The sequence below is a fragment of the Tachyglossus aculeatus genome, chromosome 7 (genome assembly GCF_015852505.1).
Source record: "Tachyglossus aculeatus isolate mTacAcu1 chromosome 7, mTacAcu1.pri, whole genome shotgun sequence".
Lineage (NCBI taxonomy): Eukaryota > Metazoa > Chordata > Mammalia > Monotremata > Tachyglossidae > Tachyglossus > Tachyglossus aculeatus.
The window spans coordinates 14,109,091-14,135,953 of NC_052072.1; the positions used below are offsets into that span (position 1 = coordinate 14,109,091).

The window sequence follows — 26,863 nt, forward strand, 5'->3', positions numbered from 1 at the left end:
CCCAATGAGACTATGCAAAAAAAAAAAAAACAAACAAAAACCTTATCCTCCCTTAGTGACTGTGTTAAGGCTGGAACCCAAGCCGCCTGCTTCGGCAGGGAACAAGTCTACCAACTCTTTTATATTGCACTCTCCCAAGCACTTAGTGCTCTGCACAGACTAAGCACCTAATAAAAGAAATTGGTTGATTGACAATCCCTCCCCCCACTTCTCCCCCTCCCCTGGCTGTCTTCTGCCTGATCTCAAAGCCCTTCATTGCGATCAGGAAGGCGAGAATTTGGATGGCAGGATTTGGGGAGGGCAGTGGGTCCCCGCCCCCTCAGGACTGGATCAGTCAACCAATCAGTGGTATTTATTGAGTGCTTACTATGTGTAGAGCACTGTATTAAGCGCTTAGGAGAGTACGATGCAACAGAATTAGCGGACGCGCATGAGCTTATGGTCTAGAGTGGAAGATGCTAGCCTGGATGGCCAGGGACCTTTCAGGAGAGCCCAAACACATAATTTTTCGCAGACTGAGCCAGCCTGACCTGACCCACAGGGCCGGGGAGGGGAGAACTGTTTCCCCTGCTGTGGGTTCATTCATTCATTCAGTCAGTCAGTCAGTCAGTCGTATTTATTGAGCACTTACTGTGTGCAGAGCACTGGACTAAGCGCTTGGGAAGTACAAGTTGGCAACATATAGAGACGGTCCCTACCCAATAGTGGGCTCACAGTCTAGAAACAGTGGGCAGTGGGTTATTAGGGCTCATTATTGTAGGATCTTTTCTGAGACCGATTGTTAGTTTAGGGTCTTTTCTGTAACCGATGGTTACTGTAGGATCTTTCCTGAAGCTGATTGTTATTTTAGGGCCTTTTCTATAACCGATGGCTATAGTCAGGTCAGTTTACCTAGAGTCAGGGTCGGGATAAGGGCGCAGGGGAAGGGTTGAGGATTCCAAGAGTTTCAGAGCCCTCCTAGGGCCCTGCTGTCAATCGTAGATGGCCCTGGCAGGGCAGCAGAAAGCTGTTGGCATAGCTGGTGCCTGAGCCCCAATCTCTCCTGGCCCACTCTCCTCAGGTGAGCACTGCGAAGTGAGTGCCCGGTCCGGCCGCTGTGCCCCCGGCGTCTGCAGGAACGGGGGGACCTGCGTCAACCTGCTGGTGGGTGGCTTCAAGTGCCAGTGTCCAGAGGGTGACTTCGAGAAGCCGTACTGCCAGGTGACTGCCCGCAGCTTCCCCGCCGAGTCGTTCCTCACCTTCCGTGGCCTGCGCCAGCGCTTCCACTTCACCCTGACCCTCACGTGAGTGTCCGCGGGCCCTGGGCTGGTGCCCCCCAGCTGGTGCCCAGTGCACAGATCAGGGGCAGACCTCGGGGTGGTTTGGGAACAGGGCTCAGGTCCCAGGGCAGGGGTAGGCGGGCCTTGAGGTTGGGCACCTGAGTCACTGCGGTCTCCTCGTCCTGCCTAGTGGGTTGCCAAGACCCCTGTCTGTCTGTCTGTCTGTGTGTCCATCCTGGGAGCAACCTAGGAGCCAGTACCCCATGTCTGTCTGTCCGGGCTGAGGGCATTCCGGGAGCCACACTGCTGTCTGTCTGTGTGTCCCTCTGGAACTGTCTAGGTGCCAGCCCCCTGTCTGTCTGTGTGTCCATCCTGGGGGCAGTCCGGGAGCCAGACCCCCGTCTCTCTATCTGTCCATCTGGGCGGTCCCTATGATTCCATGTCTGTTGGTCTGTCCTGGGGTCAGTCCAGGGCCCTGGGAGGCCGCAGCCTAATCTTGGCCCCAAGGGCGACGGTGAAGCATGCTGCTTAGTCAGGCCCCAGGGCCGGGACCGGTTCCTCGAAGTCCCCGTTCGCCCCACGTCAGGTTTGCCACGAAGGAGCAGGACGGGCTGCTGCTCTACAACGGCCGCTTCAACGAAAAACATGACTTCGTGGCCCTCGAGATCATCCAAGGGCAGATCCAGCTCACCTTCTCTGCAGGTGTGGGTCCTGCTCACCTCGCCGGGCACCTTCAGACCCTGCCCACCTCTTCTGGGCACCCTCGGACCTTGCCCTTCTTTCCCGGGCCCTCTGGGCAAGGCTCTATGGGAAGAGCACGGGCTTGGGAGTCAGAGGTCATGGGTTCAAATCCCGCTTCGCCAATTGTCAGCTGTGTGACTTGGGCAAGTCACTTAACATCTCTGTGCCTCAGTTACCTCATCTGTAAAATGGGGATGAAGACTGTGAGCCCCACGTGGGACAACCTGATCACCTTGTAGCCTCCCCAGAGCTTAGAACAGTGCTTTGCACATAGTAAGCACTTAACAAATGCTATTATTATTATTATTATTATCAGACCCAACCCTCCTTTCCTGGGCACCCTCAGACCCAGCCCTCTTTTCTAGTACACCCTCAGACCCTGCCCTCCTTTCCTGAGCACCCGCAGGCCCTGCCCTCCTTTCCCAGGCCCTCTGAGGCCCCAACCCTCTTCCCCGGGATCCCATCTAACTCCCCTTCCCCACCAATTTTGCCTCACCTGGACCACATTCTGGGTGCTGTGTGCCCTTGTGCCCACAGGAGAGTCGATCACCACGGTGACCCCGTTCATCCCTGGAGGCGTCAGCGATGGCCAGTGGCATTCGGTGCAACTGCACTACTACAATAAGGTAGGCAGGGCAGGGCAGGGCCCGGGGGTGGGGGTGGGGGCAGGCCCACCGGGCAGAGGGAGGAGGGCACCCTGGGGGAGGGGCCATTGGCTTTCCGGGGTCAGGAGTGGGTGAAGGGCTGTCTGGGGGAGGGGTCAAGGAGGGATTTGGCTCTCCCCCTCTCCCCACTCCTGGACCATGCCCCCCCAGAGTCTGTTTCCCCTGAGTATGCCAAATCTCCTTCTCAGCCCTCTCCCCCAAATCAATCAATCAATCAGGAAAAGCAAAGTAACCTGTTCTCCCATTGCTTGCTCTGGGGTTGGGCACTGCCCCGGGTCCAGAGAGGACAGGGCAGCGTGGCTCAGTGGAAGGAGCCCGGGTTTTGGAGTCAGAGGTCATGGGTTCAAATTTGGGCTCCGCCAATTGTTAGCTGTGTGACTTTGGGCAAGTCACTTAACTTCTCTGAGCCTCAGTTCCCTCATCTCTTCATCACATGAAGACCGTGAGCCCCATGTGGGACAACCTGATCACCTTGTATCCCCCCAGTGCTTAGAACAGTGCTTTGCACATAGTAAGCACTTAACAAACACCATCATTATTATTACCTTACTGCCCACTCGAGCAGTGCCAGCCCCGCCCCAGGTGGACTCGGTTCCCTGGGCTCTTGAGGGGCCCGTGAGGCTGACCACACGCCCTGTGCCAGGACCTGCACGGGTTTGGGGGAGCCCTTGCATGCATCTGGGTTCGGGATGCCCCCTGACCCATCTGCCCTTCCCCCCACCACCATCGCAGCCGCTGCTGGGCCGCTCCGGGCTCCCCCAGGGCCCTTCGGAGCAGAAGGTCGCCGTGGTGACCGTGGACAACTGTGACCCCGCCATGGCCCTGCGGTTCAGAGCGGCCTTGGGCAACTACTCGTGTGCCGCCCAGGGCACCCAGAGCGGCAGCAAGAAGTAAGGGCGAGGGGCAGAGGGTTTGTGGCGGGTAGAAAAGGGACTCAGGAGGTCAGGAGGGGCGGGGAGACCACGCTGAACCCGTCTACTGGCTCTGCTCCAGCCTGGCTCTGTCAGCCCTCACCCAAGCTGAACGGGGCTGGGCAGGAGCAGGCAGGTGGGTGTGGGGGGCTCCCCTTCTGAGCCCCCCACAGGTCTCCCTCCACCCTTGTGACCCCTCCCCCAGGTCCCTGGACCTAACCGGCCCCCTGTTGCTGGGTGGGGTGCCGGACCTGCCCGAGAGCTTCCCCGTGCGGACGCGGCACTTCGTGGGCTGCATGCGGGGCCTGCAGGTGGACAGCCAGCTCCTCGACATGGCCGATTTCATAGCCAACAATGGCACCGAGCCCGGTACGGGGGAGCTGGGGACGCCAGGGTTTCGGGGGGGCAGGGGCGCCGAGCACGAGGGCCCCGAGAACGGGGAAGTGGGGGATGGAGGTGGCCTCGGCCCGGGGCTGAACCGGGGTCAGGCCTTGCTTGGCAGCTCTCCCTAGGCCTGGCCCAGTGTCTGTGCCAGGGCCTGCCGAGCTCTGCCTGCCAGCGCCTGGTGTTGACCCTCTGTGCCTTCCCCAGGGTGCCCAGCCAAGAAGAATGTGTGTGACAGCAACACCTGCCTCAACGGGGGCACGTGTGTCAACCAGTGGGGCACTTTCAGCTGCGAGTGCCCGCTGGGCTTTGGGGGCAAGAGCTGCGGGCAGGGTAAGGGGCTAAGGGCAGGAGAGGAGGGGTACCCGGAGGCCAGGGATAAGGGAGGATGGCCCCTGGCCCAGTGAGGTTCCCTTAGCCACCTTCCACCCCCTTCGACTCCAGAGTGGGGGTTTGGGGGAGGCGGGGCAGGGATCCTGCAGGGGAGGGGGCCCCAGGTGGGCAACCGAGCAAACAAAGGGCTCAGTCAGAGAGCAGGCCTGGGCACAACCCCGGGGGCAGGGCGGGGCGGAGCGGGTGTGGTGGGAATCGTCGGAGTGCCAGCGGTGGGGCTGGTGTGAGCACCCTCTTTGGCTGCCAGCCCTTGTGGGCCCCGAGGCCCCCGCCGACCCCCCCGTCCTCTGTGCCCCTCCGTGCCCCGCTCTGCCCCCTGCCTCCAGAGATGGCGAATCCCCAGCGCTTCCTGGGCAGCAGCCTGATGGCCTGGCACGGCTTGGCCCTGCCCATCCCGCAACCCTGGCACCTGAGCCTCATGTTCCGGACCCGCCAGGCCAGCGGGGTCCTTCTGCAGGGGCTGGCGGGGGGCCAGGGCAGCATCACCCTGCAGGTGAGCCACGGCAGGGGGGCCTGGGGGGGCCGGGGGGCTCGTGGGGTGGGCCTGGGGGCAGGGGCTGGGGTTGGGGGGGGCGGTGGGTGGGAGGGGGCGGTGCCGGCCGGGTTAGCGCGGACCTTGGGCTCCACTTGCTGGACGCTCAAGGCCCAGCGCCCGCCTCCTCCCTCCTTTTCATTTATTCATTCATTCATTCACTCAATCGTATTTATTAATAATAATAATGGCATTTATTAAGCGCTTACTATGTGCAAGGCACTGTTCTGAGCGCTGTATTTTGAGCGCTCACTGTATGCAGAGCACTGTACTGAGCGCTTGGGAAGTCCAAGTTACCAACCTATAGAGACGGTCCCTACCCAACAGCGGGCTCACAGTCTGTTAGGGGGAGACGGACAACAAAACGTATAAACCAAATAAAATTAATAGAATAAATATGTACATACATATTCATTCAATCGTATTTATTGAGCGCTTACTGTGTGCAGTGCACTGTACTAAGCCCTTGGGAAGTCTAAGTTAGCAACATATAGAGACGGTTCCCTACCCAACAGCGGGCTCACAGTCTAGAAGGGGGAGACAGACAACAAAACATAAAAACCAAATAAGATAAATAGAATAAATATGTACAAGTAAAATAAATAGAGTAATAAATATGTACATACATATTCATTCATTCATTCAATCGTATTTATTAAGCACTGTGTGCAGAGCACTGTACTAAGCGCTTGGGAAGTACAAGTGAGCAACATATAGAGACGGTCTCTACCCAGCAGCGGGCTCACAGTCCAGAAGGGGGAGAGGGACAACAAAACATACAAACCAAATAAGATAAATAGAATAAATATGTACAAGTAAAATAGAGTAATAAATATGTACATACATATTCATTCATTCAATCGTATTTATTGAGCGCTTACGGTGTGCAAAGCACTGGACTAAAAGCTTGGAAAGTCCAAGTTAGCAACATATAGAGAGGGTCCCTACCCAACAGCGGGCTCACAGTCCAGAAGGGGGAGACAGACAACAAAACACATAAACCAAATAAAATAAATAGAATAAATATGTACAAGTAAAGTAAATAGAGTAATAAATATGTACATACATATTCATTCATTCAGTCGTATTGAGCGCTTACGGTGTGCAGAGCACTGTACTAAGCGCTTGGGAAGTCCAAGTTAGCAACATATAGAGAGGGTCCCTACCCACCAACCCTCCTCCCTCCCGCCCCCCGGCCCAGGGTGGGGCCCCAGGGATGGAGCGGCAGAGGGCCGGGCCTCCGGCTGCCTGCCCCCCTGTCGGTTTACCCTCTTCCCGCCTCCTGCCCCCCCTGACGCTCTGCCCGCTTCCCGCCTCCTGCCCCCCTGACGGTCTGCCCCTCTCCCGCCTCCTGACAGTCTGCCCTGCTCCTGCCCCTGCCCCCTGCCCCCCGAAGCTCTGCCCCCCTCCTGCCTCTCTGCCCCTCTCCCGCCTTCTGCCCCCATGACGGCCTGCCCTGCTCCTGCCCCCTGACACTTCAAGCAGCAGCGTGGCTCAGTGAAAAGAGCTCGGGCTTTGGAGTCAGAGGTCATGGGTTCAAATCCTGGCTCCGCCAAATGTCAGCCGTGTGATTTTGGGCAAGTCACTTCCCTTCTCCGTGCCTCAGTTACCTCATCTGTAAAATGGGGATGAAGACTGTGAGCCCCCCGTGGGGCAACCTGATCACCTTGTAACCTCCCCAGCGCTTAGAACAGTGCTTTGCACATAGTAAGCGTGTAATAAATGCCATCAACATTACCCCCCTCCCGCCTCCTGCCCCCCTGTCGGCTTACCACCCTCCCGCCTCCTTCCCCCTTGACTGCCTGTCCCTCCTCCTGACCCCCTGACGACTTATGCCCCTCCCGCCTTCTGCCCCCCGACGGTCTGCCCCCTTTCCGTCTTCTGCCCCCCTCCTGCCCCCCTCACGGTCTGCCCCTCGTCTACCTTCTGTCCCCCTGACGGCTTACCCCTCTCCCGCCTGCCCCGACACCCTGCCCCCCCTTCAGCGTGGCTCAGTGGAAAGAGCACGGACTTTGGAGTCAAAGGTCATGGGTTCGAATCCCAGCTCCGCCACACGTCTGCTGTGTGACCTTGGGCAAGTCACTTAACTTCTCTGAGCCTGTTACCTCATCTGTAAAATAAGGATTAAGACTGTGAGCCCCATGTGGGACAACCTGATCACCTTGTATCCCCCCAGCACTTAGAACAGTGCTTTGCACATAGTAAGCGCTTAATAAATGTCATTATTATTATTATTATTATTCCGCCTCCTTCCCCCTTGACTGCCTGTCCCTCCTCCTGACCCCCTGATGGCCTATCCCCCGACAGTCTGCCCCCTTTCCATCTTCTGCCCCCTTCCCACTTCCTGCCCCCCGACGGTCTGCCCCTCTTCCGCCTCCTGCGCCCTTGACGGTCTGCCCCCTTCTCTCCCCCTGCCCCTACCAACGTGGTTGCAGCTGAGCGAAGGCCACGTGGAGGTGAGGGTTCAGGGCCCGAGCGGGCCTCCCTCCTCCCTGCGGCTGGAACCGGGCAAGGCCAACGATGGGGACTGGCACCATCTGCGGGTCGAGCTGGGGGCAGGCCCCAGGGCCACCCTGGAGCTGGACTACGGGCAGCAGCGGGCCGAGGACGACATGCCCATCGAGCTCCACGGGCATCAACTGAGCAACGTCAGCGTGGGCGGCATGGCCGGGCCCGGGGGCACCGTCCTCGGGGGCTTCCGGGGGTGCCTGCAGGTGAGAGGGGAAGGACCCGGCCATGGCCGTGGCGGCGGGGGCATGGGGGGTGTTCTCTCCCCACTTCTCCTTTCAGGAGGCAGCCAGTCCATTCACTCAGTCGCATTTACTGAGCGCCTACTGTGTCCAGAGCACTGTAGTAAGCGCTTGGGAAAGTACAATACAACAATAGTGACAATCCCTGCCCACAACAAGCTCACAGCCTGGGGTGAGGGGGCGGAGACAGACATAAATAAAATTATAGAGATAATAATAATAATGTTGGTTTGTGTTAAGCGCTTATGTGCAAAGCACTGTTCTAAGCGCTGGGGAGGATACAAAGTGATCAGGTTGTCCCATGTGGGGCTCACAGTCTTAATCCCCATTTTACAGATGAGGTGACTAAGGCACAGAGAAGTTAAGTGGCTTGCCCAAGGTCACACAGCTGACAAGTGGCTGAGTGGGGATCAATCAATCATATTTATTGAGTGCTTACTGTGTGCAGAGCACTGTACTAAGCGCTTAATCTCCCATGGGATTCCAACCCATGACTTCTGACTCCCAAGCCTGTGCTCTTTACGCTGAGCTACACTGCCTTGTGGGGCTGAGAGAGGGAGGAAGAGCAAATGGAGCGAGTCAGGGCGACGCAGAAGGGAGTGGGAGATGTGGAAAAGTGGGGCTTAATCTGGGAAGGCCTCTTGGAGGAGATGTGCCTTCAGTAAGGCTTTGAGTGCTCACCATCGCCTCTTCTCATAAAGTCTCCCAAAAGAAGGAGTGAGGTCTAGCAGCCTGGGGATCAGGCGACCTGGGTTTCTAATCCCTGCTCTGCCATCTCCCTGCTGTGCGGCCTTGGGGAAGTCGCTTAACTTCTCTGTGCCTCAGTTTCCTCGTCTGTAAAATGTGGATTCAAGATCTGTTCTCGCTCCTACTTGGTCTGTGAACTCCACATGGAACAGGGACTGTGTCCGGTCTGAGGATCTTATATCTACTTCAGTGCTTAGTACAGTGCTTGGCATATAGTAAGCACTTAGTGGTATTTACTGAGCACTTGCTGGGAGCCAAGCACTTGGGAAAGAACGATACAAGAGTCAGTAGAAACGTTCCCTGCTCACAATGAGCTTACAGTGTAGTTTGTCAAGTATTATCATTATTGTTATTATTATTATTATTATCAAGTCCTGGCCCCAGACTTCAAGGGATAAACGGGATGAGCCCCCACCCCTATCCTCTAGGCAGTGACTTCTGAGCCCACGTGTCTCTCTCGAAATTGGGTTTCTCTGACCTCGGGTTTATGTTTTCTGGCATGTTTTTTTTGCTGTTGTCGCTCCTGTCTTTTGCATTTTCCTTCGTGTCTTTAGGTCCCTGTCTATCCCGCTTCCTCCGTCAGCTTCTCGGAGCTTTCTCGGAGACTGGCACCAAATCTTGTCCCCTCTCCATCCTTCTCCCCAATGCCCAGCTCGGGGGTGGGCACCCGGTGGACACCCTGAGCCCAGTTGAGTGTCTGCCTGGCTCTCACAATAGGTGCCACTCCCTTCCCCTCTGCAGGGCGTGCGGGTGGGCGAGATGGTAGGGGGCTCCAGCAGCCTGGATGCCAGCCAGGCGGAGCATGCCAACGTGGAGCAGGGCTGCAGCGTGCCCGACCCCTGCGACTCCAACCCCTGCCCGGCCAACAGCTACTGCAGCAACGACTGGGACAGCTACTCCTGCAGCTGCGACCCAGGTACCTCGGGGGGCACATCTCCCAGGGGCAGAGGGGGTTTGGGCTGGGCAGCCTGGGGCGGTGGGGAGACTGGGAGAGGTGGGCAGCCAGGGAGGGAATCTTGGCGGTGGGAGGTCCTGGAGCTGGATGAACCTGGCAGTGGGTGGGATCTGGGGTGTCCTGGGACTTGGCTGAGGGATGGAGGGGCCGCTGAGCCCTCGCCCCCGGGTCCGCCCAGGGTTCTACGGAGACAGCTGTACCAGCGCCTGCGCCCTGAATCCCTGTGAGCACCAGGCCACGTGTTCCCGCAAGCCCAGTGCCCCTCACGGCTACGTTTGCGAGTGTCCCCACAACTACTTCGGGCCTTACTGCGAGACCAGGTCAGCCTCCGGGCCGGGGTCCCTTCGGGGAAGGTCTCGGGGTCCGGGGACCCTCGGGCTGACGGCTCCGGGACGGGAGCTGCTTCTCGAGGTCATTTGACGCTGGCTGTCCCACTGTCAAGTCAATTCAATCGTATTTATTAATAATTATGGTATTTGTTAAGCGCTTACTATGTACTTTTTTGGGGTTTTTTTTAATGGCATTTATTAAGCGCTTACTATGTGCAAAGCACTGTTCTAAGCGCTGGGGAGTTTACAAAGTGATCAGGTTGTCCCACGGGGGGCTCACAGTCTTAATCCCCATTTTACAGATGAGGGAACTGAGGCCCAGAGAAGTGAAGTGACATGCCCAAAGTCACACAGCTGACAAGTGGCGGAGCCGGGATTTGAACCGATGACCTCTGATTCCAAAGCCCGGGCTCTTTCCACTGAGCCATGCTGCTTCCCCATACTTCCCCATACTGTTCTAAGCGCTGGGGTAAACGCAAGGGAATCAGATTGTCCCACTTGAGGCTCACAGTCTCAAATCCCTATTTTACAGATGAGGTAACTGAGACACAGAGAAGTTCAGCTGTCCCGCTGTCAAGTCAATTCACTCGTATTTATTAATAATTATGGCATTTGTTAAGCGCTTACTATGTACTGTTCCAAGCGCTGGCGTAAATACAAGGGAATCAGATTGTCCCACATGGGGCTCAGTCTCAAATCCCTGTTTTACAGATGAGGTAACTGAGGCACAGAGAAGTTAAGTGACTTGCCCAAGGTCACACAGCAGACAAGTGGTGAAACCGGTTTTAGAACCCACGACCTCTGACTCCCAAGCCTGTGCTCTTCCCACTAGACCATGCTGCTCCTCATTTATTTACTTACGGAGCACTTACTGTGTGCCGAGCACTGTACTAAGTGCTTGGGAAAGTACAGTACAGCAATAGAGACAATCCCTGCCCACCACGAGCTCACAGTCTGGTGGGGGGAGGAGAGACATGTCAAGCGCTTACTATGTACTCAGTACCGCAAGCGCTGGGGTAAATACAAGGGAATCAGATTGTCCCACGTGGGGCTCACAGTCTCAAATCCCTATTTTACAGGTGAGGTAACTGAGGCACAGAGAAGTTCATCTGTCCCGCTGTCAATTCAATTCAATCATATTTATTAATAATTATGGTATTTGTTAAGCGCTTACTATGTACTGTTCCAAGCACTGGGGTCAATACAGGGGAATCAGATTGTCCCACGTGGGGCTCAGTCTCAAATCCCTGTTTTACAGATGAGGTAACTGAGGCACAGAGAAGTTAAGTGACTTGCCCAAGGTCACACAGCAGACAAGTGGTGAAACCGGTTTTAGAACCCACGACCTCTGACTCCCAAGCCCGTGCACTTCCCAATAGACCATGCTGCTCCTCATTTATTTATTTACTGAGTGCTTACTGTGTGCAGAGCACTGTACTAAGCGCTTGGGAAAGTACAGTACAGCAAGAGAAACAATCCCTGCCTACCATGAGCTTACAGTCTCGGGGTGGGGGGGAGACAGATGTCAATACAAGTAAATAGATATCAATATAAACAAATTAAATTACAGATGTATATATAAGTGATGTGGGGCTGGGAGGGGGCGAAGAGCAAAGGGAGGGAGTCAAGGTGACGTGGAAGAGAGTGGGAGATAAAGAAAAGTGGGGCATAGTCTGGGAAGGCCTCTTGAAGGATATGTACCTTCAGTAAGGCTTTGAAGGAGAGTAATTGGCAGGTAATAATAATAATAATAATGGTATTTGTTAAGCACTTACTATGTGCCAAGCAGTGTTCTAAGCGCTGGGGGGATGCAAGGTATCAGGTTGTCCCACATGGGGCTCACAGTCTTAATCCCCATTTTACAGATGAGGTAACAGAGGCACAGAGAAGTTAGTGCCCAAAGTCACACAGCAGACAAGTGGCAGAGACGGGATTAGAACCCATGACCTCTGACTCCCAAGCCCGTGCTCTTTCCACTGAGCCACGCAGATAATAATAATGGCATTTGTTAAGTGCTTACTATGTGCCAGGCACTGTACTAAGTGCTGGGTGGGAGGAGGGAGGGTGTCCCAGGCCAGAGGTAGGACATGGGCCAGGGGTCGGCGGCGAGACGGGCGAGAACAAGGCCCAGTGAAAAGGTTAGCACCAGAGGAGCGGAGTCGTGGTCTAGGGGAAAGAGTACGGGTGTGGGAATCAGAAGTCGTGGGTTCTAATCCCCTCTCCTCCACTTGTCTGCTGTGTGACCTTGGGCAAACCAGTTAACTTCTCTGTGCCTCAGTTCCCGCAATCTGTAAAATGGAGATTAAGACTGTGAGCCCCACCTGATTACCTTTTATCTACTCCCAGCACTTAGAACAGTGCTTGGCACTTAGTAAGTGCTTAACAAATACCATTATTATTATCAATATTATTAAGGAGAGAAGCGAGATGGGGTAGGAGCAGGCAAGGTGATGGCGTGCTTTTAAGGCCAATGGGGAGGAGGTTTTTGTTTAGTACGGAGGAGGATGGGCAGCCCTGGAGATTTTTGAGGAGGAGGGTGACATGTCCTGAACATTTCTGTAGAAAGCTGATCCGGGCAGTGGAGTGAAGTATGGCCTAGCATGGGGCGAGGTTGGGAGTGGGTGGATGCGCCGGGTTCCCGTGGCAGCAGAGTCTGTGGGTTCTGGGGTGAGGGGCTGCGGGTGGGTGAGGGGGTGGCCGCGGCTCGGGGCCTATCTGCCGGGGCAGGACTCCGCCACTGTCCGGGTGTGGCGGGGCTTGTGACGGTCCATGCGTGTGAAAGGGCACCCGGGCCCTGGCATGGGGCCGCGCGCTCTCTGCAGGCTGGACCAGCCGTGCCCCCGGGGCTGGTGGGGGCACCCCATGTGCGGCCCGTGCAGCTGCGACGTCAGCAAAGGCTTCGACCCCGACTGCAACAAGACCAGCGGACAGTGTCGTTGCAAGGTGGCACCGCCTCTTCCCTTCCCTCCCCCTCCTCATTCACTCATTCAATTCATTCAATCGTATTTATTGAGCGCTTGCTGTGTGCTGAGCACTGTCCTAATCGCTTGGGAAATACAAGTCGGCAATATACAGAGCCCAACAACAGGCTCACAGTCTCCTTACCTCTTTCCCTCCTTTCCTACCTCCCTCTTCTCCCCGCTCCTACCTCCCTTTATCCCTAACTCTCTCCCTCTGCCTTCACCTCACCTGACCCCTTTCCTGCCTGCCTTCCTTATTATCATTACTACTATTATTATTATTATTATTGCTATTATTATTATGGTAAGAAGCAGTGTGGCTCAGTGAAAAAAAGCAAGGGCTCGGGAAGCCAGAGGTTGTTGGTTCTAGCCCCGGTTTCGCCACTTGTCACCTGTGCGACTTTGGGCAAGTCACTTAGCTTCTCCGTGCCTGTTACCTCATCTGTAAAATGGGGATTAAGACTGTGAACCTCATGTGGGACAACCTAATTAACTTGTTTTTACTCCAGTGCTTAGAACAGTGCCTGGCATGTAGTAAGTGCTTAACAAATATTATTATTATTATTATCATTATTATTATTATTAAGCGCTTACTATGTGCCAGGCACTGGACTAAGCGCTGGAGTGAATACAAGCAATTTGGGTTCTCCCTCCCTGTCTCCACCCCACAGGAACCCAGCACAACCCTCAAACCCCATTCATTCATTCCATCACATTTATTGAGCGCTTACTGTATGCAGAGCAGTGTACTGAGCGCTTGGGAGAGTACAGTGCAACAATAAACCATCACATTCCCTGCCCATAACGAATTTACAGTCCAGAGGATGAGATTACAGCCTGTGGGGTCCTCAGCTGCTCCCAGGGGACCGTCCCTAAACTTTACATCCCTAAACTCTGCCTCCCTAAAGGCCGTGCCCCTAAATCCCAATCCCTAGTTCCTAAACCCGGTCCCATCTTGGACTCCCCTCCGGGCCTTCAGACAAGAGGGAGAAGACAGAGTTGTAGAATAATAATACTAATAATAATTAAGGTAATTGTTAACAATGCCAAGCACTGTTCATTCATTCAGTCCTATTGATTGAGCACTTATTCATTCAGTCGTATTTATTGAGTGCTTACTGTGTGCAGAGCACTGTACTAAGCTCTTGGGAAGTACAAGTTGGCAACATATAGAGATGGTCCCTACCCAACAGTGGGCTCGCAGTCTAGAAGGGGGAGACAGAGAACAAAACAAAACATAGTAACAAAATAAAATAAATAGAATAAAAATGTACAAATAAAATAAATAAATAAATAGGGTAATAAGTACATACAAACATATGTACATGTACACAGGTGCTGTGGGGAGGGGAAGGAGGTAAGACGAGGGGCTGGGGAGAGGAAGGAGGGGGCTCAGTCTGCATGCAGAGCACTGTACTAAGCACTTGGAAAATACAATTCAGCAACAGAGACCATCCCTGCCCAACAACGGGCTCACTGTTCTAAGCGCTGCGGTAGCTGATCAAGTTGGACACAGTCCCCATCCCAGACGGGGCTCGTAGTCTTCATCCCCATTTTACAGATGAGGTAACTGAGGCACAGAGAAGTGAAGTGGCTTCCCCAAGGTCACCCAACAGACAAGAGGCGGGCTGGGATTAGAACCCACGTCTTGGGACTCCCAAGCCCCTGCTCTTTCCACTAAGCCACGCTGATTCTCCTAAGGAGATGGGGGGGGGGGGGGTCCCCAAGGTGGGGCCGTGGGGCCTGTCCCTGACCGTCCTCTCCTCCCCCGTGGTGTGGCAGGAGAATCACTACCGCCCGGTGGGCAGCGCGGCCTGTCTGCTGTGCGACTGCTACCCCACGGGCTCCCTGGGCCGGGTGTGCGAGGCGGAGGCTGGCCAGTGCCCCTGCAAGCCTGGGGTCATCGGCAGGCAGTGCGACCGCTGCGACAATCCCTTCGCCGAGGTCACGGCCAACGGCTGCGAAGGTGGGCACCGGGCAATCAATCAATCAATCGTATTTATTGAGCACTTACTGTGTGCAGAGCACTGTACTAAGCGCTTGGGAAGTGCAAGTTGGCAACATCTAGAGACGGTCCCTACCCAGGCCCGGGCCGAGGGGCTGCTCCTGCTGGGGTAGGGCCAGGCCTGGGAGCCCTTACTGTGAAGAAGGATCCCAGGCCCAGAGTGGGAGAGGCTGGAGGGAATACATCATCAATTGTATTTACTGAGCAGTTACTGTGTGCAGAGCACTGTACCAAACGCTTGGGAGAAGACGATGAAACAATATTACGGACGCATTCCCTGCCCACAATGCCAGGGGGAGGGGGTTGGGGCAGGGTTGAGGCGGGGGGCATCCCGGGGACAGGAGGGAAAGGGGAGAACGGGTGAGGCCACCGTGGAGGCTGTGGAGAAGGACCGCAGGCCCAGACTGGGAAAGGCGGGAGGGAATCCATCAATCCATCAATCGTATTTATTGAGCGCTTACTGTGTGCAGAGCACTGGACTAAGCGCTTGGGAAGTACAAGTCGGCAACGTATAGAGACGGTCCCTACCCAGCAACGGGCTCGTATTTATTGAACGCTTACTGTGTGCAGAGCACCGTACTAAGCGCTTGGGAGAATACAATATAACAATATTACAGACACACTTCCTACCCACAATTGCGGGGAGGTTTAGGGTCCCGGGTGGAGGGGCTTAGGGCTGGGATTGGGGCAGCGCTGAGCTGGAAAGGTTGTTGGGGGAGGAGGGGGAGAATGGATGGGGCCACCATGGAGGCTGAGGAGAAAGACCCCAGGCCCAGAGGGGGAGAGGCGGGAGGGAATCCATCGATCGTATTTACTGATCGCTTACTGTGTGCAGAGCACTGTACTAAGCGCTTGGAAAAGCACAATGCAGCAATAGAGAGCCAATCCCTGCCCACCGTGGGAGGGCAGCCGGACCAAGAAATAGAGGGTGTTTGGAGAGGGCTGGGCCCGGGGGTCACCGCCCCTGCCCAGGGGCCCCGTGACCCTTATTCCGCGCCCGCAGTGAACTACGACAGTTGCCCCCGGGCCAAAGAAGCGGGGATCTGGTGGCCCCGGACCCGTTTCGGCCTGCCCGCCGCGGCGCCCTGCCCGAGGGGCTCCATCGGTAAGGACCGGCCTGGGAAGAGGGGGGAGCCGGCAGGGAGGCCCAGAGGGAAGGAGGGAGGAAGGGAGGCCTCTTGGGGGACACACACCCCCAGGCCACCGTCTAGCATCCTAATTCTCAGCTGACCGCAGAGGTGGCCGCCGTTCGGGGGTGGGGTGGGGGGCTAGGGGGGGCGGGGGGCCTCCGGCCTGCTGGAGCCCATCCCTCCGCCCCCAGGGACCGCGGTGCGGCACTGCGATGAGCACAGGGGCTGGCTGCCCCCCAACCTTTTCAACTGCACCTCTCTCACCTTTGCCGAGCTCAAGGGCGTGGTGAGTACCTTCCCCCTCGTCCTCTCTCCCTCCCCTTCCTCTCCTCCTCCATAATAATAATGATAGCATTTATTAAGCGCTTACTGTGTGCAAAGCACTGTTCTAAGCGCTGGGGAGGTTATAATGATGGACAGTTGTTAAGCGCTTACTATGTGCAAAGCACTGTTCTAAGCGCTAGGGGGGATACACGGTGATCAGGTTGTCCCTTGTGGGGCTCACAGTCTTAATCCCCATTTTACAGATGAGGGAAGTGAGGCTCAGAGAAGTTAAGTGACTTACCCAAAGTCACACAGCTGACAAGTGGCGGAGTGGGGATTAGAACCCATGACCTCTGACTCCCAAGCCCGTGCTCTTTCCACTGAGCCATATGGTTACAAGTTGATCAGGTTGTACCTTGTGGGGCTCACAGTCTTAATCCCCATTTTACAGATGAGGGAAGTGAGGCTCAGAGAAGTTAAGTGACTTACCCAAAGTCACACAGCTGACAAGTGGCGGAGCCGGGATTAGAACCCTTGACCTCTGACTCCCAAGCCCGGGCTCTTTCCACTGAGCCATAAGGTTACAAGTTGATCAGGTTGTCCCTTGTGGGGCTCACAGTCTTCATCCCCATTTTACAGATGAGGTAAATGAGGCTCAGAGAAGTGAAGTGACTTGCCCAAAGTCACACAGCTGACAAGTGGTGGAGCCTGGATTTGAACCTATGACCTCTGACTCCAAAGCCCATGCTCTTTCCACTGAGCCATGCTACTTCTCTAGCCACGCTGCTTCTCCATCTTCTCCCCGTTCCCTCCCCCCCGTTCTCTCCCCTCCTCCCCGTCAGTCAATCAATCAGTGGTATTTCTTGAGCGCTTACCGTGTGTGGAGCGCGGTACTAATCGCTTAGGGGAGTCCAATACAACAGGGTCGGTAGGTCCTCTACCTATGTTCCTTCCCCTCCTCCTTCATCCCCTCCTCCTTCATCCCCTCCCTCCCCGTTCCCTCCTTCATTCATTCATTCAGTCATATTTATTGAGCACCTACCGTGTGCAGAGTACTGTACTTGGGAAAGTACAATACAACAATAAACAGTGACATTCCCTGCCCACAACGAGTTTACAGTCTAGAGCGGGCGAGACAGACACCAGTACAAATTCATTCATTCATTCAATCGCATCTGTTGAGCACTTACTGGTTGCAGAGCTCTGTACTAAGAGCTTGGGAAAGTACAGTACAGCAATGAAGAGAGACATAAGTAAATAAAATTACAAGTGCTGAGAGGCTGGGAGGGGCTAGAGTAAAGAGGGCAAGTCAGGGCAACGCAGAAGGGAGTGGGAGATGAGGAAAAGTGGGGCTTAGTCTGGGAAGACCTCTTGGAGGAGATGGGCCTTCAGTAAGGGGTTGAAGGCGGGGAGAGTAATCGTCTGTCGGATGTGAGGAGGGAGGGCATTCCATTCATTCATTCAGTCGTATTTATTTAGCGCTTACTGTGTGCGGAGCACTGTACTAAGCACTTGGGAAGTACAAATCGGCAACACATAGAGACAGTCCCTACCCAACAACGGGCTCACAGTCTAGAAGGGGGAGACGCACAACAAAATAAGTAGACAGGTGTCAATACTATCAGAATAAACAGAATTATAGCTGTATACTACATCATTACTATATACACAAAACCTCGTTACATACAGAAGCAGCGTGGCTCAATGGAAAGAGCCCGGGCTTGGGAGTCGGAGGTCCTGGGTTCTAATTACGGTTCCGTCACTTGTCGGCTGTCCAGGCCAGAGGCAGGACGTGGGCCAGGGATCAGCTTCTAGGCAAGAGAGATATTTGTTCTCTGTTTCCCCCTTCTAGACTGTGAGACCACTGTTGGGTAGGGACTGTCTCTATATGTTGCCAACTTGTACTTCCCAAGCGCTTAGTACAGTGTTCTGCACACAGTAAGCGCTCAATAAATATGAATGATTGATTGATTGATTGATAAGAGGCACAGCGAGAAGGTTAGCACTAGAGTAGTGAATTGTGCGGGCTGGGCCTTAGGAGGAGAGAAGCGAGGTGAGGTAGGAGGGGGCAAGGTGATGGACTGCTTTAAAGCCAATGGTGAGGCGTTCATGTCTGATAAGGAGGTGGGTAATAATAATAATGATAGCATTTGTTAAGCGCTTACTATATGTGAAGCACTCTTCTAGACGCTGGGGGGGTTACAAGGTGATCAGGTTGTCCCACGTGGGGCTCACAGTCCTAATCCCCATTTTACAGATGAGGTAACTGAGGCACAGAGAAGTTGTGTCTTGCCCAATGTCACACAGCAGACGTGGCGGAGCCGGGATTCGAATGCATGACCTCTGACTCCAAAGCCCGTGCTCTTTCCACTGAGCCACGCTGGGTCTATAGTGACCCCCCTCCCCCTGCAATAGGGACCCCCTGGCTCTGATCTGCCTCCCTCGGCCCCCATGCACCCCGCATTGACCACCCCCGGCTCCGGTCCTCCCGCAGGCGGAGCGTCTGCAGCAGAACGGATCACGGCTAGACTCGGGACGGTCGCAGCGCCTGGCCCTGCTGCTCCACAACGCTACACAGCACACGGAGGGCTACTTCGGCAGCGACGTGCACGTGGCCTACCAGCTGGCCACCCGGCTGCTGGCCCACGAGAGCGCCCAGCGGGGCTTCGGCCTGGCGGCCACGCAGGACGTGCACTTCACCGAGGTACGCGGGGAGGGAGGGAGGGGTGCCCGGAGGGGGAGGAGGAGGGTGGGAGCTTGGGGGGCATAGCGGGAGGGTGGCAAGGGTGGCACTGCATCTGACGGGTTGTGGAACCCGAGTGGCAGCTGGAGGGAGTCGGGGGTGGGGGGGGGGCCCTCCATGCCCCTGTGACCCCCCACCCCCCATCCCAAGAACCTGCTGCGGGTGGGCAGTGCCCTCTTGGACTCAGACAACAAGCGGCACTGGGAGCTGATCCAGCAGACGGAGGGTGGCACGGCCTGGCTCCTCCGCCACTATGAGGCCTATGCCAGCGCATTGGCTCAGAATATGCGTCACACCTACCTGAGCCCCTTCACCATCGTCACACCCAACATCGGTGAGCGGGGCTGGGGGGGAGTGGGGGGAGGGGGCATCCCTCTGGCCGGCCCGGGCCGCGGGCCCTGGGCTCTAGGTTGCCAGGCCGCCGCTGATGACCACCCCCCGGGCCCACCATCCTTAGTGGAAAGATCACCGGCTTGGGAGTCAGCGGTCGTGGGTTCTAACCCCGCTCTGCCACTTGTCAGCTGTGTGACTTTGGGCAGATCACTTAACTTCTCCGTACCTCAGTTACCTCATCTGTAAAATGGGGATTAAGATTGTGAACCCCATGTGGGACAACCTGATTACCTTGTATCTTCCCCAGTGCTTGGCACATAGTAAGCGCTTGACAAATACCATCATTATTATTATTGTTGTTATTATCCTCTCCTCAGTCATCTCCGTGGTGCGTCTGGACAAGGGGAACCTTGCAGACACCAAGCTGCCCCGCTATGAGGCCCTGCGGGGAGAGCGCCCGCCCGACCTGGAAACCACCGTCATCCTGCCCCAGTCCGTCTTCAGGCCCCCCGAGGGCAAGGGTGAGTGGCGGGGGCCTATGGGGGCTAGGCCGGCGGAGCCCCGCCGGAGAGGGCAGATCCAGGGTGACCCGTCGGGTGCCGCCCCCTTCCCCGCAGACTCTGGGCCTTCGGACCGGCAGGCCGCCCCAGCCGAGGCAACGGAGCGGGTGGCGGCAAGCCAGGAGAAGGAAGAGGAGGAGGAGGAGAAAGAGGTGGTAGAGGAAGAAGAGGAACAGGTGCTTAGACAGAAGCAGCGGCAGAGGCGGCACCCAGAGCTGCGCCAGGGCCAGGCCGTGGCCAGCGTCATCATCTATCGCACGCTGGCCGCTCTGCTGCCCCCGAACTTCGACCCTGACAAGCGTAGCCTGCGGTGAGCCGGGGGCAGGGGGAAGGGCAGAGCGGGGGCCTCGGGAGGGACACTGGAGAGCTCATTCCCTCCCCCCGACCCCAGGGCATGGGGCCAGACCTGGTCAGACCATAGTTGGCCAATACGCGGGGCCTTGGGATGGGCTGGGACCTACCTCTGGGCAGCCTCGTCTAGCGGATAGCACGGGCGTGTGAGTCAGATGGACCTGGGTTCTAATTCAGGCTCTTCCGCTTTGCCGTGTGACCTTGGGTACATCACTTCATTTCTCTGGGCTTCAGTTACCTCATCTGTAAAATGGGGATGAAGATCGTGAGCCCCATGTGGGACAAGGACAGTATCTAACCTGATTATGTTGTATTTATCCCAGTGCCTGGCATATAGTAAGTGCTTAACAAATTCCATTTAAAAAAAGGGGGGTCTCAGCCTGCGTTTGGGAGCAGAGAGCCCATAGCCCACCCCTCCTCGCAGGGTCCCCAAACGGCCCGTCATCAACACCCCCGTGGTCAGCATCAGCGTCCACGACGACGAGGAGCCGCGGCCACGGGCGCTGGCCAGGCCGGTCACTGTGCAGTTCCGACTGCTGGAGACGGAGGAGCGGTCCAAGCCCATCTGTGTCTTCTGGAATCACTCCATCCTGTGAGCCCATCACAGAGGGGCCCCAGAGGGGTCACAGGGCGGCCACAGGGGATTGCAGGGGGTCACAGGGCTACAGGGGGCTGGGGAGCAGAACGGAGCAGGCCCTTAGGGCGCAAGAAAGGGCTGGGGACAGGGGGGTTGGACACTGAAGGCACGAGGTTGACGTGGTGCGTCTCATCCTGGGCCGGGGCTGGAACAGATCGAGGAAGTGGAGGGGGTGGCATTGGGCCTTCTGGTGCCAAAGGAAATGGGCATCTCCAGGGCCAGTACCTGGTGACAGAGGGCAGGGGTCCAGAGCTGCCCACGGAAGTAAAGTGCATCCTGGGGATTTGGAGGAGGGCACCGGGGGCCTGGGATTCTTGACCCCAAACCTCCCTGACCCCCTTGACCTCCTCGGCCTCCAGAGTGAGTGGGACCGGCGGCTGGTCAGCCCGAGGTTGTGAGCTTGTGTTCCGCAATGAGAGCCACGTCAGTTGCCAGTGCAGCCACATGACCAGCTTTGCGGTGCTCATGGACGTCTCACGACGGGAGGTGAGGGGGTTCAGGGGTGCCCAGGGGCAGGGGCGGCAGGGGTCCCTGCAGGGGTCTGAGGGCTGGGCCATTAGTGGGCAGCTGGGGCAGGTGTGTTCCTACCCCCGTGGAGAGGAGGTAGGGTGGGGGACGGGGTCCTGGACAGCCCCTGTCCCTTGCCTGCAGAACGGGGAGATCCTACCCCTGAAGATGGTGACGTACACGTCCCTGGCGGTCACCCTGGCCACTCTGCTCCTCACCTTCCTGGTTCTGGCTGCTCTGCGCGCCCTGCGCTCCAACCAGCATGGCATCCGCACCAACCTGGTGGCTGCCCTCTTCCTGGCCCAACTGGTCTTTCTCCTGGGCATCAACCAGGCTGACCTGCCCGTAAGACCCGCCTGCCCCACTGTGCCCTGCCCCCATCATTCCCCGACCCTGCCCTGTCCCCTCAACCTCCTCTCCCACATTCTCTCCTTGAATTTTCCTCCTCTGCCCCATCGAGGAGTTGGCTGGACATCAGGTGTCTGAGCCCCCAGTGCCAGTGGGCCCCCAGTCCCTTGTCTTTGGGGCCTGAATGCCACAGAGAGGCTCCTGGAGCCCCATGCCCAGCCCTAGCCAGAGCCCCTTAGTGCCCACCCAGCAGCCCAGTGAGGGCTCCAGGCTTGGGCCCCTCCTGACCCTCCCTTGGGCCCCTGTGCGTGCCCCCTGTGCCCGCAGTTCGCCTGCACGGTCATCGCCATCCTGCTGCACTTCCTGTACATGTGTGCGTTCTCCTGGGCCCTGCTGGAGGCCCTGCACCTGTACCGGGCGCTCACGGAGGTTCGTGATGTCAACGCGGGACCCATGCGCTTCTACTACATGCTAGGCTGGGGCGTGCCTGCCTTCATCACAGGTAGGCCCCAGCCCCGGGGCCCCGAGTCCCCGGCTCCTGGCTCCCCAGGCCCACCTCCACCAATTTCTCTGTGGCCGCAGGCTCCCTGGGCCCATCTCCCCAACACCCTTCTAGCCGTTGGCTCCCTAGGCCTGCCCACCTTCACCACACTCCTGCTTGTAGCCCCTGGCTCCCTGGGCCCGCCTCCCATGGCATAGTGGGTAGAGCATGGAACTGGGAGTCAGGTCATGGGTTCTAATCCCGGCTCTGCTAGTTGTCTGTTGTGTGGCCTTGGGTAAGTTACTTCACTTCTCTGTGAGTTACCTCATCTGTTAAATGGGGATTAAGACTGTGAGCCCCAGGTGGGACAGGGAGTGTGTCCAACCCGATTTGCATGTATCCACCCCAGCCTTTAGTACAGTGCCTGACACACAGTAAGTGCTTAACAAGTACCACAATTATTATTATTATCCCTTGGCTTCCTGGGCTTGCCTCTCTCCCAACCCTTCGCTCCCTGGCCTCACCTACCTCATATTCCCTGGCTCCTTGGGCCCACCTCCACCAGATTCCTTACAATTCCCCCACACCACAGAATCCTCCACTCCATGGGGTCTGAGAGGACTCCACCCGGCCCCTCGCCCACCGCTTCCTGCGGACGGCATGCTGGAGGGGCACCAGCAGAATCCCTGTGCTCTCTTGGAGGACGACTTGGCTCCCAGCAGGGGCCGGGCAGCTCGGGCAGCGCTGTCCCGGGCCCTGCCTGACACTGAGGGTCTGGGCCGCCAGACCCCTACCGGCCCTCCCACCGACTCTGGCGTCCGGCCGCCTCTGTCTCTCCCCTGTCTCCCCAGGGTTGGCAGTGGGGCTGGACCCAGAGGGCTACGGGAATCCCGACTTCTGCTGGCTCTCCCTCTACGACACCCTCATCTGGAGCTTTGCCGGCCCTGTGGCCTTCGCCGTCTCAGTGAGTGTCTGCAGCGGGGGAGAGGGGGTTGAGCACAAGCCCCTCTGCCAACCCGGGAGCCGACTAGGTCCGGGACCACCCCCCAATAAGTGCCGCTGGTATCTCCTCACTTGCAGGTCTGGCCTTGGACAGGGGAGGGGGTGGGTCTGTCCCTGGGGGGTGGGGGAGAGAGGGCCTGGGGGCGGGCACAGTGGCTCTCCCCAGGTGTGACGGCCTCTCACCCTCCAGATGAGCGTCTTCCTCTACATCCTGGCGGGCCGGGCCTCTTGCGCCGCTCAGCGCCAGGGATTTGAGAAGAAAGGCTCAATGTGAGTGGGGACCCTGGGGAAGGGGAGTGGTGGGGGGGGTTGCTGGTTCAGGGGAGACCCTGGGGTGGGGAGGGGCTGGTTTTGCCGGAGTCGGTGGAATCGGGGCAGGGATGGGGTGCTCGCCAGCTGGTGCTGGGTGGGGGCGGGGTGCTCTCAGCCGAGTGGCATTCGGTCTCCCCCCAGCTCTGGACTGCGCTCGGCCTTCGTGGTGTTGCTGACGGTGAGTGCCTCCTGGCTTCTGGCCCTGCTGTCAGTCAACAGCGACTCCCTCCTCTTCCACTACCTCTTTGCAGCAGCCAACTGCATCCAGGTACCCACCCTCGGCCCTCTGGTTCCCCTTGCCCCCGTTGCCCTCGCCTCCTCCCGCCCCCAGCTCCAGGGCTGTCCCGGAGGGCACCCCAAACCAAGCCCTGCCTCTGACATCCTTTCTCTACGCACCCCCTACCTGTCCAGGGCCCCTTCATTTTCTTCTCCTGCGTGGTTCTGAGCAAGGAGGTTCGCAAGGCACTGCGCTCGGCCTGCAGCCGTAAACCAGGGCCTGACCCTGCCCTTGCCACTAAGTCCACCCTGACATCGGTGAGCCTGAGTCTGGGGTCGGGGGGGCTGGGTGGCCGGGGGGTCTGGAGCCCAAGGGCTCGAGGGGAGGGACTGAGGCCTCAGACTGGAGTTTGGAGGGACTGTCTCAGCAGGAAGTTTAGCAGAGGGGTCAACGGGAGGCTGGGAAGGGTCAGAGGGAGTGTTCCCAGCTCCCTGGAAGGAGACTAGAGATGGGCGCGATGGCGTGAAGGAAGGGAGGGGAGCATGGTCACGTAGGAAGCGGTGTCTACCTAGCTGGAGGAAGTACCGGGTCCAGAATCCAAGGGGTTTTTGTGGGAAGAAGATGGTGACTGACGGGTATATGGAGTCAGATGATGACATATGGAGGTCCTGGAGGGGGCATTCAGGGCATCGGTCAGTGGTATTTATTGAGTGCTTACTGTGTGAGAACATTGTACTAAACCTTGGGCGTGCACAACACAACAGAGTTAGTAAACACATTCCCTTCCCACAAGGAGCTTACAGTCTAGTGGGGTAGACAGTATAAATAGATGAATTGCGATATGTATTTAAGTACTTTGGGGGTTAGGGTGGGCTGAAGATCAAATGCACATCAAGGGCATCTCCTAGGGTGCGATAGGGAGACGTGTGGGGTGACCAGGGATGGGAGCAGGGAATGGGGGAAGGGAGCTGTTTTCCCCGCTCCTGGCTAGAGTTGGGGGTGGCCCTTGGCGACATTTCTCTCCTCTTTGCACCCCCCGGCCCCCAGTCCTACAATTGCCCCAGCCCCTACGTGGACGGCCACCTGTACCAGCCCCCCTATGGAGACTCGGCCGGCTCCCTGCACAGCGCCAGTCGCTCTGGCAAGAGCCAGCCCAGCTATATCCCCTTCGTGCTCAGGTGAGCCGGGCAGCGACCGGAAAGGGCCGCGAGTTGGGGCAGCGGCCTAGGGAGGATGGGTCTGGGCTCCCCCAGCTTCGGTGGCTCCCTTGACCCCTTCCCCAGCACCGCGCCCCGGAACCCCATAGGTCTGACCCAGGATGGCCAGGGCCCGGGTCACGGGGGGAAGGGGAGCCAGGTCGGCCCTTTGGGATGCGCCCTGAAACGCTTGCACGTCATATTGCCGGGGGTGTGGGTTGGGGACTGAGCGGAGGGAGAGATGGGATTCCCACAGCCTGGTCCGCCTGCCCCCAGGGAGGAGTCAAGCCAGAATGCCAGCCTGGGCCCAGTGGGCCTGGGGGACCCCGGAGGAGGTGGGTACCTGGAGACCAAGGACCAGCACCGCGGTGAGTGATACTGCTGCCCCTTCATAGCCAGAGAGGGAGGGCCCATCTCCCCCATGGGGCTTTTGGGACCGGTGCGGAGGTCCCGGATGTGGCTGGGAGGCCCTGACCGTTCACCTTCCCCATCCTCCGCAGAGCCGGACACGGATTCGGATAGTGACCTGTCCCTGGAGGATGACCAGAGCGGTTCCTACGCCTCCACCCACTCGTCAGACAGTGAAGAGGAGGAGGAGGGGGCCGACTTAAGCGTGGACCCCGCCTGGGACAGCCTGCTAGGGCCCGGGGCCGAGCGGCTCTTACACAGCACTCCCAAGGGTGCGGCCTGCGGAGGGACGGGCTGGCCGGGGGCGGGAGGGCGCAGGGGAGAGAGCCGGGGCGGCCCAGCCGAAGGGCAGGGCAGAGGGAGTGAGCACCAGCCCCCCGCTGAGGCTCTCCCCCGGGTTCCCTCTTCCAGCGGATGGGTGTCCGGCCCCCGCCATGCCCCACTGGCCAGGGGACTTGGGGACAGCGGCTCCGGAGGGCGCGAGGCCTACTGTGGAGGACCGGCCCCGGGAGAACGGCGATGCCCTGCTCTCTCTGCCAGGTCCCGCTGCCCAGCCCCACAAAGGTGAGGGTTTCTCCGGTCACCCCTGCCCAGGTCTCTGAAATGCCCCCTCCCCCTGCCCTCATTCATTTAATTGTACTTATTGAGCACTTACTACTACTACTACTAATAGTAGTGATTGGATTTGTTAGCGCTTACTATATGCTAGATCCAAGGTAATCAGGTTGTCCCATGTAGGGCTCACAGTCTTCATCCCCATTTTACAGATGAGGTAACTGAGGCACAGAGAAGTTAAGTGGCTTGCCCAAGGCCACGCAGCAGATAGGTGGCGGAGCCAGGATTAGAAGCCACGTCCTCTGACTCCCGAGCCCATGCTCTTTCCACTAAGCCACACTACTTACTGTGTGCAGAGCATCATCATCATCATCAATCATATTTATTGAGCACTTACTGTGTGCAGAGCACTGTACTAAGCGCTTGGGAAGTACAAATTGGCAACATAGACAGTCCCTACCCAACTGTACTAAGTGCTATGACACAACACTGACCAGACAATTCCCCACCCCCAACGAGCTTACAGTCTTCTACTTGCCAGGGGGAACCAAGCCAGTGTTAGCTGACTCTGCCAATGAATGATGACAAGTAGTTTGAAAGAGGCCCTCCCGGCCCGTGCCCCTTCTCCGCCCTCCTCCCCAGGCATCCTGAAGAAGCAGCGGCTTCCGCCCATCAGCGAGCAGAGCGGGCTCCCTTGGCCTCCCCTGGAAGCCAGAGCGGGGTCTCCCCCAGGCTCGTCGGCCAGCGAGCGCAGCCGGGGGTGCCCCCCGCCGCCCCCTCGGCGCCTGCCGCGCCCGAGCCTGCAGGAGCAGCTGAGCGGGCTCACGCCCATCGCCATGAGCATCAAGGCGGGCACCGTGGACGAGGACTCGTCGGGCTCCGAGTGAGTGCCCGCCGGGCCCGGCATGCACGGGGCGCCCGCTCCATTCAGCCGGCCCTTCCACCCTATTTCAGAATAATGGCATTGGGTAAGCGCTATGTGCGAAGCACTGTTCTAAGCGCTGGATTTATTGAGCACCTACTGCGTGCAGAGCACTCGGGAGTCACTACAGCAGTCAACAGACACATTCCCTGAGCACAGCGCCGAGGTCCTCGGGGATGGGCATGGGGGTCATGACCTTTCCGGGGCTGGGCCTGGGGCTTTCCTCCTCCTCCTCTTGGCTTCCTCTGCTGCTCTCCAACTAACCC

The 26,863-nt window shown here is 57.7% G+C and overlaps 1 protein-coding gene across 1 annotated transcript in view; it reads left to right on the forward strand.

Annotated features, from left to right (window-relative positions):
- CELSR2 (cadherin EGF LAG seven-pass G-type receptor 2) overlaps positions 1-26,863 on the forward strand; it is a 55,659-nt gene that overhangs the window by 27,166 nt on the left and 1,630 nt on the right. The window contains exons 9-39 of the mRNA XM_038748746.1: positions 1,061-1,283; positions 1,846-1,961; positions 2,538-2,626; positions 3,398-3,555; positions 3,782-3,945; positions 4,168-4,293; positions 4,680-4,846; positions 7,321-7,599; positions 9,124-9,298; positions 9,516-9,657; positions 12,489-12,609; positions 14,409-14,592; positions 15,635-15,736; positions 15,953-16,047; positions 18,520-18,729; positions 18,919-19,102; positions 19,479-19,622; positions 19,719-19,971; positions 20,437-20,604; positions 21,009-21,135; positions 21,301-21,501; positions 21,832-22,006; positions 22,837-22,949; positions 23,178-23,257; positions 23,441-23,567; positions 23,711-23,833; positions 24,564-24,694; positions 24,989-25,080; positions 25,213-25,392; positions 25,532-25,684; positions 26,318-26,558. Of these exons, the coding sequence (XP_038604674.1) occupies positions 1,061-1,283; positions 1,846-1,961; positions 2,538-2,626; positions 3,398-3,555; positions 3,782-3,945; positions 4,168-4,293; positions 4,680-4,846; positions 7,321-7,599; positions 9,124-9,298; positions 9,516-9,657; positions 12,489-12,609; positions 14,409-14,592; positions 15,635-15,736; positions 15,953-16,047; positions 18,520-18,729; positions 18,919-19,102; positions 19,479-19,622; positions 19,719-19,971; positions 20,437-20,604; positions 21,009-21,135; positions 21,301-21,501; positions 21,832-22,006; positions 22,837-22,949; positions 23,178-23,257; positions 23,441-23,567; positions 23,711-23,833; positions 24,564-24,694; positions 24,989-25,080; positions 25,213-25,392; positions 25,532-25,684; positions 26,318-26,558 (4,843 nt within the window). The remainder of the gene's footprint in view (positions 1-1,060; positions 1,284-1,845; positions 1,962-2,537; positions 2,627-3,397; positions 3,556-3,781; positions 3,946-4,167; positions 4,294-4,679; positions 4,847-7,320; positions 7,600-9,123; positions 9,299-9,515; positions 9,658-12,488; positions 12,610-14,408; positions 14,593-15,634; positions 15,737-15,952; positions 16,048-18,519; positions 18,730-18,918; positions 19,103-19,478; positions 19,623-19,718; positions 19,972-20,436; positions 20,605-21,008; positions 21,136-21,300; positions 21,502-21,831; positions 22,007-22,836; positions 22,950-23,177; positions 23,258-23,440; positions 23,568-23,710; positions 23,834-24,563; positions 24,695-24,988; positions 25,081-25,212; positions 25,393-25,531; positions 25,685-26,317; positions 26,559-26,863) is intronic.